Source organism: Hyaena hyaena, unplaced genomic scaffold (genome assembly GCF_003009895.1).
Source record: "Hyaena hyaena isolate Hyena2069 unplaced genomic scaffold, ASM300989v1 scaffold_14, whole genome shotgun sequence".
Classification (NCBI taxonomy): Eukaryota; Metazoa; Chordata; class Mammalia; order Carnivora; family Hyaenidae; genus Hyaena; species Hyaena hyaena.
Window position 1 is genome coordinate 4,119,382 of NW_024080646.1, and position 15,350 is coordinate 4,134,731.

Sequence of the window (15,350 nt, forward strand, 5' to 3'; positions counted from 1 at the left end):
TCATAGATATGAAGAAATAAATGCTTTCATCTTGCAATTAAAATTTACCAGATTAACAAGTATACTCAATTGCTTGCTATACTCCAAAAGACGTCCTCAAATTTATTCATTTTCAGGGCACTTGGGTGGCTCAGTCGGTGTCCGACTCTTGATTTCAGCTCAGTTCATGATCTCATGATTTGGGAGATCAAGTCCTGCATTGAGCTCCATGCTGACAGCTTGGAGCCTACTTGGGATTCTCATTCTCTCTCTTCTGCCTCTCCCCCACTCATTCTCTTTCTCTTTCTAAATAAATAAATAATAAATAAACTTAAAAACTATTCATTTGCATTCAAAAGGGTTTCACTAATTACCTACAATGAATACTGTAGGTGCTGAAATGTAACAGTAGCCAAGATAATGTAATTTCTTTTAAAGAGGCTAGAGTGCACTAAAAATAAGACAGGTAGTAAAAAAGTAATTAAGGCAAAGCATGATTCACATCACAACACTGGAAATACAGGGTACTATTAAAGCACATAACAGAACTAAAGCTAGTTTAGAAAGTCAGAGGTCTCCTGAAGAATATTTAAATTCAAATCATGAGTAAGACAAAAAGAGGACATTTGGTCTAGTATTTGAAAAATAGTTGCACAACCACAAATCCCCTGATTATGAATACTAATTTTCCCTTTCAATGACAGAAGAAATATGAGTTTCCTATGACTGCCAAAAATGCTTTTAAAAATATTAATTCTATTAGACAAACGTGTTTTAACTGCTTTGCTCTGATTTTTTTTTTAATGCATTCCATCTACTTCACAGTGACTAGTTCTTAGATTTAGTGAAATACTTTGCTTCCTTCAAGGAAAGTCTGTTACAATAATAGTAGTAGTAAAGCATAAACAAGCCACATAAAATTAGAACTTTTTATTATCTAATTTACCTTTACCAGATAATTCTTTTCATCTAGACACCTAACAATGTTTTCACAACATTAGCATAAAAAATAAAAATTGCTTCATCTTAGAAAGAGTAAGTAGCAAGTTTCAGAATTACTGCTTAGAAATTTTAACAAAACACAGGGTGCCTGGATGGCTCAGTCGGTTAAGTGTTGATCTGAGCCCAGGTCTTGATCTCACAGTCGTGAGTTCAAGCCCTGCACAGGGCTCGGCACTGGACATGAAGCCTAGTTAAAAAAAAAAAGAAAACCAAAGAAGGAAAGAAAGAAATTTTAGAACACATTTTGCTTTTTAAAGGTCTTAGCAAAACATCAATTTTGACCAATTTTTAAAGCTTGCTCTGGATATCATTCTTACATGACATAAAACTATATGAAATGAAATTTTAAAGAAAGCAAAACTTTATACCTACTTAGACATTTAAAGGTAGTATATAATTAGTAGCAATTAAAAAAAAAAAAACTTCCAAAAAACCAGACTAGAAAATATTGGGGAGTTAATATTTCAGAGTACCTGTTTTGTTAACTTTAGGTCAAGCACAAATACTTTGAGATGATCAGTTATGGTATAATTCATTTACATAACATTTATAAAATTAAGACAGCATACAGACAAACAAGGCTTCAGGAAAACCATAGAAACTGGGGGCTTTGTAGGGTCAAATTTAACCTACTTTTCTATTAACTGTGATCTTGGTACGGCTTCTTAACTCTTTGCCAGCTCAATTTCCTCACATGTAAAATGGATTTACAATATCAACATTAATGTGAAGATTAAGAACGAGATGCCTGGGTACAAAGTAAGCCCTCAACGCATTATCAATAGCTGAAGAGTTAAAGCCTGAGAAAGATATGCCCTCCCCCATTCCTCCCAAACACTCTCTTACATATCCAGAGGAAACAAGATGCCTCACCTCACTAACAGAAAAGTAGCTAATGATTTCCTTTTTGATCCTGGACTGGGAGAGAAAAGGGGGGGACAAATGACTTTCTGGAGATTGGACCTGGACTGGAATACTAAAGGCTGAAATCATCATCACCAATTAGGAGGGACACTGTAAGTTCTTAAACATTTCTATGACATAATTTACTTCCATTAATCTCATTTAATCTTTAAAATAGCCCTGTGGAGGAAGTATGGTTGGTGTCATGACATATGTTCTTGGCTTTTCTTCTACTCTCATCATTTTTCATTCTTAATTTTTTTGTTGTTGTTGTTGGCTGGGTCCTTATTCTTCATTAAACCTTAATTAGTATGTCCGAGTTTGATACCTCTTCTATTCTCTTCCCACACTCTTTAAGATGTCCCTAGATCTCTTATCCAGTCTCTAAGTTTTAAATGGCATTTATAAGCAGGTGATTACTTTCAAATTAGTTTCTCTAGCTCTAATCTCCCTACTTTCTTTCAAATTCACATATACAACTATCTACTTGACATGTCTGTTTGGACACAATAGATACTGTCAATACCTGCTCGTATTCCTTTGTGATTTCCCTGCTTAAGCCCTCCAATTGCTTCTGATTACAATAAAATCCAAACTTTTTGCCTATGATCCTACATAACGTAGTTACTCTCACCTTCCCAATCTTATCTCCTATCATTCATCCTCCTACTCAAGTTAGAACCACAGTAGGCTTTCTATTCTTCAAATATTTCAAAACTTTTTTCCACCTAAAGCTTTTGCATTGGTCTGTTCTCTTTTGATCTTCAGTTCTTCATGTGAGTAGCTCTTATGTATATATTTTAGGTCTTAGTTCAAACGGTACCTCTTCAGAAAAGCCATTCCTGACACCTAACCCTTCACTTTCCAATGTCTATGGTCATTTAATTATATCACTCAATTTTATTTTCTTCATAGCACTTATAATCTGAAATCATCTTACATGTATGACTCACTCCAACCCTTTGAAAATTAAATATAAGCTCCATGACATACTAGGGATAGTGTTATCCCTAGCACCTAGAGATCAAAGCAAGAATTCAATTATTTATTTATGAATCTGAACTAAGGGCAGAGTATAAACTTGAAATTCAAATTCACATCTATGATTCCAGAGGGCAAGGAACTTTATTCCACAACAGGCTGCCTATTCCAGTAAATGGGCATCCTCTGGGACAGCAGTTGTGGAAGAAAAGTATACAACTGCAGTTTGCACAGATGCATGGTGTTAGATTATCCCACCACTAAAGGTACAGTGGAAAACACAAGCCACCGGCCCTTCTGTAACATATACAAAATAATAATAAAGGAAAATTATTAACTATAAATGCAAGAAACATCGTTTGTTACAGGTAGGTCAAAGTCTTACATAGCACTTGCAGTTCATAAAAGGGAATACAGCAAAATCTGGAAGTCTTTTCTAACTTAGGGTGGTAATCTCATAGGAGTGAGAAACAAAGATGTATGTGGAAGTAAAGTAAGTGACAGGCATTATCTTGGAAATATTCAGAAAGAAGAATCCTAGACTGCCTAAGGAAATAGGTAGGGGGAAAAAGAATCGCAGAAATACAAAGACAAAGAGAATTGTGAAGCAGTTTCCACCTACTTTAATGTAAAAATGGAATTAAAGCATCAAATGAATTAAAACGTTACTACTCTTTCTTTTTTTCATTTTTATTTATTTATTTGAGAGAGAGAGAGAGAGAGAGAGAGCACAAGCAGGGGATGGGCAGAAAAAGGGAGAGAAAGAATCCCAAGGAGGCTCTGTACTGATAGCACATAGCTCGATGTATGGCTTGATCTCTTGAACCGGGAGGTCATGACCTGAGCCAAAATCAAGAGTCAGATGCTTAACCAACTGAACCACCCAGGCACCCTAGAACATTACTATTCTTAAGCTCGTCTTATATCAACACCAGATAAATATTGTTTAGGGGCACCTGGGTGGCTTACTCAGTTAAGCATCTGACTACAGCTCAGGTCATGATCTTATGGTTCGTGAGTTCGAGCCCCACATCAGACTCTCTGCTGTTGGCGCAGTGCCCGGTTGGGATCCTGTGTCACCCTCGTTCTCCACACCTCCCCTGTTCGTGCTCTCTCTCTCTCACACACAAAAATAACATTTTAAAAAACTCACAAGAAATATTATTTGAAGGGTAAATGAGGAGATTGCTGTAATCAATAAAAAAAACAAATCTGTAAGAGTATATAGTATTTATCCAAAGTTTGGAAAAAGAGCTCTTTCAGCCCCAGAACCGTTTTATAAGTTAAAACCAATGTTCTATTAAGGAGGGAAATCACCGCTTATTTAAGAATACCAAAGAACCAGACTCACCGGTCTTCTAAAACTTTAATGGTTTCATGAAGGACTTTTTGTTGCTCTCTCAGCTGTTGATTTTTGGTGAAGAATTCTTCCAGTCTCTGTGCATCTCTAAAAGTCAAGAAATAAGTTTTTTTTTTTTTTAAATCCTAACAGGATAATTTATTGTAAGAATTCCAAAGTATGGCCTCACACTTATGTAACATGTATTTCGTGTATCAAAATAAACAACTTCAAGGGCAAAGTTTAAATATTTTGTTGGGGTGCCTGAGTGGCTCAGTAGGTTAAGCGTCCAACTCCTGATTTTGGCTCACAGTTGTGAGACTGAGCCCTGTGTTAGGCTCCACGCTGGGTGTGGAGCCTGCTTAAGATTCTACCTTTGCCCCTTCCCCTCCCCAACCTGTGCATGCACTTTCTCAAAAAGAATCTTGTTAATCAGACTTCACATTATACTAGAATGTGCTCTGTAGTATTTTTATGTACTATAAAAGTAGTGTCCTAAGTACCAGACATTCATTATACAGTGATGAAACACAGAGAAGGAGTGGATTCTGATGCTATCATTGACTCAATGTTGTCAAAAATGCTATTAAAATGTACATTTACTGTTTTTTATTACTTTGTCTACATTTGTTAATGTAAGTAACAGATATCTCCTCTCATCTATATTTCAATTACAGGAGATTTATACTTTCTACCTTCTTAATTTCTTTGTTGCCTAAACTTCTTATTTGGTATTACTTTTAAGTCAGGGCTTATAGCAGAGTGGAAACACACAAACCCTAGATCCTAATGACTAGGTTTGAGTCTCAGGTCTCATTTGTCAGCTGTGTGACTTAGTGCAAGTAAAAGTGATACTAAAAGAAATAGTATGTATCCAATAAGGCATGCAAGGACTAAGCATTAATATATGTATAGTATCCAGAAAAGTACAATCACATAGTAGGTTCTATTTAAGTGTTTGCCATTGTGATTTTATAATCAGGAAAAAACAAAAAAAATTTAAATTATTTTATTATTTTATTTATTTAAAAAAATTTTTTTTCCCTGAGAGAGAGAGACCACATGAGCAGGGGAGGGTCAGGGAGAGAGGGAGACACATGTGTCAAATCTGAAACAGGCTCCAGGCTCTGAGCTGGCTGTCAGCACAGAGCCTGACGCAAAGCTCGAATCCATGAACCGTGAGATCATGACCTGAGCCGAAGTCGGATGCCTAACTGAATGAGGCACCCAGGCGCCCCTATTATTTTATTTTTTTAAATGTATTTTAGAGGGGCGGGGGAGAACGAGTTAGTGGGGGAGAGGGACAGAGGAGGGAGAAAGAGAATCTTAAAACAGGCTTCATGCTGGGCATGGAGCCCAACATGGAGTTCGGTCCCATGACCCTGGGATCGTGACTTGAGCCAAAATCAAGAGGTGGGCACTCAACTGACTGAGCCACTCAGGCACCCCTAAAATGGTTTTCTAGTAGATTACCTGATTACTTTCCAAAGTAGTGTCATAGTCCACCCTTCCATCATATTTTTAAAAATCAAATTATTATATAAATTATGCATATAAATTAATTCTAAGAAAACCCATTAGAAATTTGATTGGGATTTTCTATATGGTCTTGAAGCTGAAAAAAATACTTGTGATTGAAACATCTCCCGAAATCCCCTCAAGGGTCTAACATAACAAATTATGACAAACCAGTCCACTACAAAAAGGAGATGTCAAAACGGCTAGAATGTAGTATCACTGGCAGCAAAACAGATAAGTCACACAACTAAGTAAAAATGTCAGATACCCAATATAGAGGGTACTGCATAGATACTGGTTGAGTAATTGATATTGAATAAAAAATGAAAAATCAACACACCCCAAAGTAACAGCCTACTGCACAGAATTCTGGTAGCATTTGTAGACATCTGAAATTTTGGAAATAATAAGTGACAGCTGAAACTCATTAATTTGGCTGTTTCTTAATTAAAAATGATTTTCTAATATTTCTAGAAAATGTATTTAATTCAGAAGCAGTACCAATCTTTCATTAATCCTGCTTTGAAAGTATACAAAAAATATAACCAAATTAAAAACTTGTGAAAGTTTGGGGGAATAATTAAAGACATTTTCTAAGTTAACTGATTAGCTGCCAATACCTATTTAAATGTAGCATTTAATCTAAATGATCTATATCATAAAAATACAGCCAAATATTATATTCCAGATTCACATATTGAAGAATTACACACACACACACACACACACACACACACACACACAGAAGGAAAAGTTCATAGAAAAAGGCTTTTTTCTTAAATTATGAACAGAAAACATTTTATTAAAAAAATTTTTTTAATGTATAATTATTTTTGAGAGAGAGAGACAGAGAGAGAGAGGGTGCGCGCACACACACGAGCGAGCAGGGGAGGGGAGAGAGAAGGAGACGCCGAATCCAAAGTAGGCTCAGACTCTGAGCTGTCCACACAGAGCCTAATGCAAGGTTTGAACTCATGAACCATGAGATCATGACCCAAGCCCAAGTCATATGCTTAACTGACTGAGCCTCCCAGGTGCTCCATAAGAGAAAACTTTGTAAAAATAACGTGATGTCTGATTTTCCTACATCTACATATTCTATTCCTGTCTATTTAGAATGATTCAGAACATAAAACTAAATAGACTGATGGCCTATGTTAAAATTAAAACTAGCCTCAATTACTTACAAAATATGCATGTCAACTCAGTGGTAAACATAACAGGGTTGTACTAATTGCAGGAACAATTTAACAAATTCCTTAAGAAAGCAAATTGATAAATTCTAAATGGTACAAAAAAGAATCACATAATTTCATAAATTTTTTTTTTTATATTTTTATTTATTTATTTATAGGAGAGAGAGAAAGAGAGACAGCGTGAGCAGGGGAGGGTCAGAGAGAGAGGGAGTCACAGACTGAAACAGGCTCCAGGCTCTGAGCTGGCAGTCAGCACAGACCCCGATGCGGGGCTCGAACCCACGAACCGCGAGATCATGACCTAAGCGAAAGTCGGACGCTTAACCGACTAAGCCACCCAGGCGCCCCAGAATCACATAATTTCAAATAAAAATTAAGAATGAACTGCATTGTAAGCTACATTTACCTTGGACCTCATCTAAAGGAGGTTAGTAACTATGGTACAAATAACCAACCTCACCCAATCTAAGGTAAGCTCAATGTATCTACCCCATAGGCAGCTTCTTACTAGATACTCAGTATCATTGACCTGACAGGTAGCATTCTGTCTTTCTGAGATAAATGAACATCTTAGATAAATGGCATGTAAATAATAGCTGGTGTGTAAAAGTGGATAAATCTTGTATATGAAAACGTGACTATAAAATGACAGATAACAAACCCTCCCATATAATACATACGTCAGTCTTTCCATTAGTTTAAAATCAATGCCATATACTGGAGAGGTAGAGAAACACTATAGGGAGTGAAATTGTTACTAGCATCCTAATATGATTCACACCTTAAATTTACTACTCAGAAAAGCCTTATTTAATTTCCTCTATAGGAACATCTCTCAATTGTGAGAACTAAACACAAGAAACAGAGAAATGGATTCTATGCTTAGGATACTTAAAATGACATCTGTAAGGCAGGAATCTATACACTCTCAATAATGCAAAGCTTTATGTATCACTAATTAAATAGGATCATAAAACCATTCTTCAATAAAAACCAACCCTGTTTTATAAATTTATGGGTTTTTATTTCTTAATCTAATCTCCCAAACATGATTTTCTAGGTGTGAAAGGAACTTTCTAATTTTTATTTTTAGATCATAATTGAGAAAACAACTGGGTGTGTCTTGACGGGTGACTGTTAACTCCAGCTTTTGGTTAGAGCCTTGGAAACTCTAGGAATATGAAATAACTGAGGCCCATTGGCTTATACCATAAAGGAAATGCAATATTAGTCACAATGACACAGGGGTGCCTGGGTGGCTCAGTTGGTTAAGCATCCGCCTCTTGATTTTGGCATAGGTCATGGTCACAGTCGTGGTACGGAGCCTTGTGTCAGGATGGAGGTTGCTTGGGATTCTCTCTCTCTTCTTTCTGCCCTGCCCCCATTTGCGTAACTGCGTGCAATAATATTCTATAATAAAAACAATAATTTTCTATGATGCCATCTGTTTCAGATTCCTGAATGTGGAAGCCCTAAAGAACCATGAACAAAATTTGCTTCAGACTTAGAAAATCAGATCTGATTCTGGGCTTAATAACAAACAATTCAGGGGAATTTCTGTTAATTTCAAACTAGTTAAAAGGGGTCTCATTTCCTCCCATTTCTTTTTTTTTCCCCTAAGATTTTAAGTAATCCCTACCCCCAACGTGGGACTTGGACTTACAACCCCTACACAAAGAGTCACATGGTCCACCGAATGAGCCTGCCAGGACCCCCTAGTCCCATTTATCAGTTCAGAAATCCCGGAATTATTCTCTTCCCCTCTTGCAGTATCTTAAATCCAGGTGTTAATCAGAGATGAGAAAAGAGAAACAATGACAGATCAAAATGAATTCATAGACGAGTTCCTGTCTTAATAAGTACTTTATGGAAAAAGATTATATGTGTATATATCCACATGTATGTGTGCATATATAAAAAGTTATATTAACATATAAATACATGTGAATATTAACTAAGAATATACTAAAAATTAAGTTATTCTTTTTACCTAAAAATTTGAAAAACTCATGGTCAACTATTAAAGGTCCATACTATAAAACTAATTTTTTCATAAATAAGATACTGAGGTCAAATAGGACATTAGTATCAATTAATTTAAAAACAAGAAATCAGTGTTATACACTGGTACTTACAAAATTCGTTCCTTTTTCAGTTTTGTTACTTTTACTTGTAAACCTGAAAAATAAAAAAAACCCACAGTATTTTATTTATACATTTTCCATTTCTAAAGCAGCTGATCTGAGTATCCTTATGAGTCTAATGCTTCACTATTAAGTTACTTGACTGGGCTCTGAATAATAAGCCAGGTCCCATTAGCTTGGAGAGTGTATTTCCCTTACTTGTACCCTGAGGTCACAAAAGTATATCTGCAACATTACTGCTTTTAGTCTATTACATGACAGCTAAGTAGAATGAAATTTTCTCCACCTAAAGTGAGTTACTTCCTTCATAATAGCAGGGGCAAGCATATAATTAGAGGTTCACTATAAACGAAGGTCTATGTTCTGACATAGCCTATGCATTTGCTAACAGCAATCGTGCTTATGTAGGCTCAAATCTTCTGGGATTAAAATAGATTATGGCAGGAAGTCCTGGATGAGGAGCAAAATTTCTTACACTAAAGTACTTAATGAAGGACACTCAAGATAGCTGTTATATGTATTTCTTATTTTAACTGGGTCTGACACAAAACATTAAGAAAAGACCCCTGCCTATGGGACGCAGGTAGTTATCGTGAAGAAAGCAGGCTGAAGGGCACTGAAACTGCAAGGAAAGATATGGACAAAATAGAGTGACATTTCCAACTTTTGTAAACAATAATTAACAAAAGGAGAAAAACAGTCATTTAACAAATACAAAAATCTATTCAAAATTACTAGCAACTAAATATAAATTCAAACCAAAACAATTACTTAGCAAAATTATGAAGGCTGTGATACCCAATATGTTGATAAAAGTGCTGTAAAACTATACTCCCATACTTGCTGGAGATATTATAAATGAATAAAATTCTTTTGGAAACAATTTAGTAATATGTAATAGGGCTCTTTCATCAATATCTCATTTCCTGGATTCTAACCTAAAAATATACTCCAAACTATAGAGAAAGTCATTGTCACAAAGGATATTGAACAGTTTATAGCAATATAAACTGCTTAAAATAGGGATGTTTAAGTAAAGTATGATATAATCACTTGATGGAACAATAGTTATTAAAATCATTAAGTGAAAAAAATTGTCAATTTAGCAACACTAAACTATTTGGTTTTCTATTTTCTCTATGACCTCTATTTGCTGCAGTATGATTATCATAAAGGGAGGAAAATGATTCTCTGTTTAATATTTCTGATCCATAGATCAATCTTTTTACTATTCTACAGTTTTCCGAATTGTGGATATTTTACTTATTTTTTAAAATAATGTTTACCAAGTTTAGAAGTTCTGTATCTACTCAAAAATTTCTCTTATTTGGGGTAGGGTTAGTCCCCAGTAAGTAGGTATTAGTTGACTAATTTTTGAAAAATCAAAGATTTACTCTTTGCCTTCAGTAGTTTATCTATGGATTCTAATAAGTTACACATTTAGAAAAACTTTCCATATAATGTACATAGAAACATTAATACATTTGTTATTTCTAAGAACAGGACTTTTTATTATCAGTTTAATTTAGGACAAGATTCAAAACCACAGAATTTAAACAAATAAGAGTTTTAGAAAACATGTACATTTCCCCACCAACCCCCTCCATGCTGCTGACTAGGGATGAGGTTGATAGGATGATATAAATACTGACAGGAAAGCCACCTCTTCTTATTATCCGAAGTAGTAATGACTTGCTGCCAGGAAATCCAGATACCATAAAAAAAGAAAGGCCTTGGACAACTGTTTTGCATTAGACTTTTGCCCCATTTCTCAAATTTCACTCTGGAAATGTCCAACTGATATAGAGGCCAAAATGTGAATAAACAAATATTATGAATTGTGAAAAAATGTTATAAATAATCAAATACTCAAAGCATGGGGCGCCTGGGTGGCTTAGTCGGTTAAGCGTCCGACTTTCGCTTAGGTCATGATCTCGCGGTTCGTGGGTTCGAGCCCCGCGTCGGGCTCTGTGCTGACTGCCAGCTCAGAGCCTGGAGCCTGTTTCAGAGTCTGTGACTCCCTCTCTCTCTGACCCTCCCCTGCTCACGCTGTCTCTCTCTCTCCTAGAAATAAATAAAAAATTTATAAAAAAAGATCATTTTTCAAATACTCAAAGCAGCTTTATTCATAATTGCCCCAAATGAGAAACAACCCAAACATCCTTTAACAAGTGAACTGTTAAAACACAAAACAAAAACAAACCAAAAAAACCTGGTACGTACTTGTAGCATATGTACTTTTCATCAATAAAAAGAAATGAACTATTGATACATGTAACAACTTGGATGGTTCCGAAGGAAATTATGCTGACTGAAAAAAGCCAATCACAAAGGGTACATCCTATGTGATTCTACTTACATAACTAACATTCTTGAAAGGAAAAAAATTATAAAGAACATATTACGGGTAGCCGCAAATTGGACGGGTTGGGATGGGAAAACGGGCTGAGGGCTTAAAAAAGTGGCGTGTGCGATCTTTGGTGGTAGTCATAGCCATCTAAAATAAACCCCGTGGAAGTGAGTGCATATAAAATTGGGGGTATCTGAATAAGTTTGGTAAACTGTATCAATGTCAATTTCTTGTTCCTGCTATTGTACTAGAGTTGTAAAAGATGCTCCCACTGTGTGAAACTGGGTAAAGAGTATAGGACAGTTCTTCGTATATTTCTTAATATGTAATTTCATGTCAATCTACAATAAGCTCCAAATAAGAACCTAAAAAAATTATGGAAAAAGATCTGCCCTAATAGTTGGAAAATCATTAAAATATAAAACATAAAAGGAAAATATTTTAATGTCAAGAATAATAACTGGTATGCTCTTTTTTTAAAAAAAAAAAATCTTTTCCAACTATCGAGTTCTAGGCTGAGAAGTTGCCTTCTTTTTCAGGTAATGACAAATTCATGAAAACTTGAAAGTACTTAGTAAAGCATCAAATCATTCTTGAAAAATTAAGAAAATGTTATGACCTGATGAGGCCAAAGACTAGAGTCAGCAGTTTTTTACTCTCTTCCCAAAGTGTGTGAAAATTTACTTATTGATAGATTTTGTTTTTAATTTTACTTGACTTCTAAAACTCAATGCAGCCAAAGATGAAATGGATTATCGCTATGACCATTTTAAGAAAAGAAACAATGATAGAAAATCCATATAAACATCAAAAGAAAATTCTTGGGAAATATGGAAAGGGTACTCTTTTATCTTGTAAGCATTCAACACCTGTGAGGCATTTGTTCTGTCACGCAGATCAGCCCCGAAACAGGTTTATGTGTGTATGTCTATGTGTGCGTGTTTAAATTTTAGCGTTTGCTATTCATCAAGTCAATTAGGCATCTACAATTAGAACCCCTATAAAGTGTGCTTTAATCCTGCTCCACACCCATCGGAAGGAATGAGGCTATACAACAATGTAGCTCCTGTATGAACAGGTAGTCTGTTCAACAAAGTATTTGGGATTGTAACATTGGCAACCTGAGATATCTATTGAGGAAACAGCATTCACAAGACTAAGGGCTGTACTACAAATTAACCCTATTCTGGCTAACATATGAATACTGGAGGAAATGAAACAATTAAGGACCCTTATGTGTAGTTATAACACATGAAACAAATTTATTTTTTATGTCATTTTTAAAATGTTTTTTATTTATTTGTTTGAGAGAGAGAGAGAGAACTAGCAGGGCAGGGACAGAGAGGGAGACACAGAACCTGAAGAAGGCTCCAGGCTCTGAGCTATCAGCACAGAGCTCAGAGACCTATGTGGGACTTGAACTCATGACCTGAGAGATCATGACCTGAGCCGAAGTCGGATGCTCAAATGACTGAGCCACCCAGTGAACCACCCACATGAAACAAGTTTAAATAAGAATTCAGAAATGAGGCAATAATTCATTATAAATAAAATAAAAATCACTGCTATGTTTTTACTTATTTTAGTTCTCTACCCAGAACAGACCATATATGTAGTGTATGTACTGTCATTTTAAAACAAGTTATCTATGGTTTTGAGTAAGCCTAGTAACACCTTTCTTGACAAATAGTGGCTTTATGTATACAGCTCAAGTAACTTAACTTCTACCGAAATATTACCACTGGTATTTCTGTAAGGACCTAATAAATTACTTTAATTCCAAAGTGAAAACTCTTGTCTTTTATAAGATGCTTAGTTTGCAGGGCACCTGGGTGGCTCAGTCAGTTAAGCGTCTGACTTCAGCTCAGATCATGATCTCTCAGTTTGTGGGTTCAAGCCCTGCTTGAGCCTGCTTCGAATTCTGTGTCTCCCCTTCTCTATGACCCTCCCTTGCTCACGCTCTTTCTGTTTCTCAGTAATAAATGTTTTCAAAAAAAGATGCTTAGTTTGCTCTTAAATTTTAATTATCTCAAAATGGGTAAATTAATTTTTGTGGACTCAGCTGAACTTATAGATGTTAATACAAATGGAAAAATAATAGATAGGAGAGTTACTGATAGTATTAACAATGAGTATGACTCTGATGTCATGGACCAAAATGACATGCAATTCCTCTCAGTTAATTATGTAGTCTTAATATGAATGTTATCATTTAGGAATTTTGATGAAACATCTGAGAAAATAAACAACCCTAAACTGAATCAAGAAGTATTTATTGTGTTTCTTCAAAGAGGTCCTAATTTTGTCTAGAAAAATCTGTCTAGTTTTTTAAGAAACTGGTTGTCATATTTATCAGATACAGAAAATATTATTAGACGAGATGCTGATAATAGAACCTGGCATGAACAAGAGACCATTTACTAAAATGGTGACATTCTGGGGAGCCTAGCTGGCTCAGTTGGTATAGCGTATGACTCTTGATCTTGGGGTTGTGAGTTTAAGCCCCACATTGGGCTTAGAAATTACTTAAAAATAAACACCTTTAAAAAATAAAACTGTGTTTTGAAAAATAAACATCCTAAATTCTATTTTATTACTTGTGCTTTTAAGTAATAAAAGTAATCAAGTAATAAACAATATTGATAGAGATTTGAAAAGGCAAAAAAACAAAAATTGTATCCAATGAATGCTTTGATTATTCAAACTTCTGAAATTTAAAGAATTCTGAAGTTTCTATTAAATTCTATTAAAACATAAAACATGCTCTAATAAATTATTATTATAAATTGTAACATTTATCAGTAACAATTTGTTTCTGACCCTGATACTAACAGCATCTGTCACAAAAGGAACATAAGACACTAAAGTGAACAATCATGAAGGGATACAATTATGCTGAAGATAAAAAATATATAAAAACTCAGGCACAAACATCTCCAGAATTTTCCAACAAAAATGGCCTTCACATACTGTTATTTAATAGAAGTTGAGAGACTATCACTTCTTTCTCAGATTAAAAAAAAAATGCATATAGCTTAATTTTATTCTTGTGATCAGTATACAAACTGTCTTGTATGTCATGTTTAGCTATCATTTTATTATGTTTTGGTCAAAGGAAGCAAAAAAAGAATCAAGATACAGTGGGGGTATTCAGATGTATGTAAGTTCCTATGGGAAGACTTCCTTGGATATCTAAGTAAAAATTATATATTTCAAGTACTACCATTCAAAACATTTCTCTCTCTTTTAAACTGACATAAAGGTTTAAAAGTAATGAGTCAATTTTGATTCCTATATATACTTCAAAACCTGCAAAGTCCAGACAAGTCCATGTTTGATGTCTTTCAAATAGCCTCTTACACGGGTTTCTCCAAGTGGATCCCCTACTTTCAAAAAAATTATGTACCCTTCAGGCATGTCTTTGATGTTATCATACAGTTGGAGGATCTAATTTTATATGGAACTATGTGGAATATATAACAAGTCTGCTTTCAGCAAATATGCCTCATCTGAACCCAAATGTTTTTAAATAACATATTAATTTAAAAAAATAGTGCTCTTTTAATACCTTTATGAACCCATAAGTGATTTAATACCTTTAAGAATCCATAAGTGATTGTAAAATTAGAAAAGATACTCTGATCAATCTAGTATTATAATGTACTAGAAATTATCTTCTCTCATCAGTTCACATATATACCCAATACTTCATTCATAAGGCACACGGTTATTAGCTAAATATACTGCAACTTGCTGTATTCCTTTTAACATTTTCAGTGTATGTAAACTGACTCTCCTGACAGTGTGATGAGTACTGGAGCACAGCTATGAGGAGTCAACAATTTAGAAGAATTATCCACCATGTAATATTTGTTTTATGTTCTATAATCTGATGAGTCTGGCATGTTGTTTCTTATTAAAAAGTATATATTAGGGCA

At 34.9% G+C, this 15,350-nt stretch overlaps 1 protein-coding gene across 8 annotated transcripts in view; it reads right to left on the reverse strand.

Moving 5' to 3' along the window:
• The window catches only part of RBBP8 (RB binding protein 8, endonuclease), a 97,891-nt gene that overhangs the window by 53,496 nt on the left and 29,045 nt on the right, over positions 1-15,350 (reverse strand). For all 8 annotated transcript variants that reach the window (XM_039218103.1, XM_039218133.1, XM_039218094.1 and 5 more), the window contains 2 exons: positions 9,054-9,096; positions 4,217-4,312 (listed from right to left, as the gene is read on the reverse strand). In XM_039218103.1, coding sequence (XP_039074034.1) covers positions 4,217-4,312; positions 9,054-9,096 — 139 coding nt within the window. The remainder of the gene's footprint in view (positions 1-4,216; positions 4,313-9,053; positions 9,097-15,350) is intronic.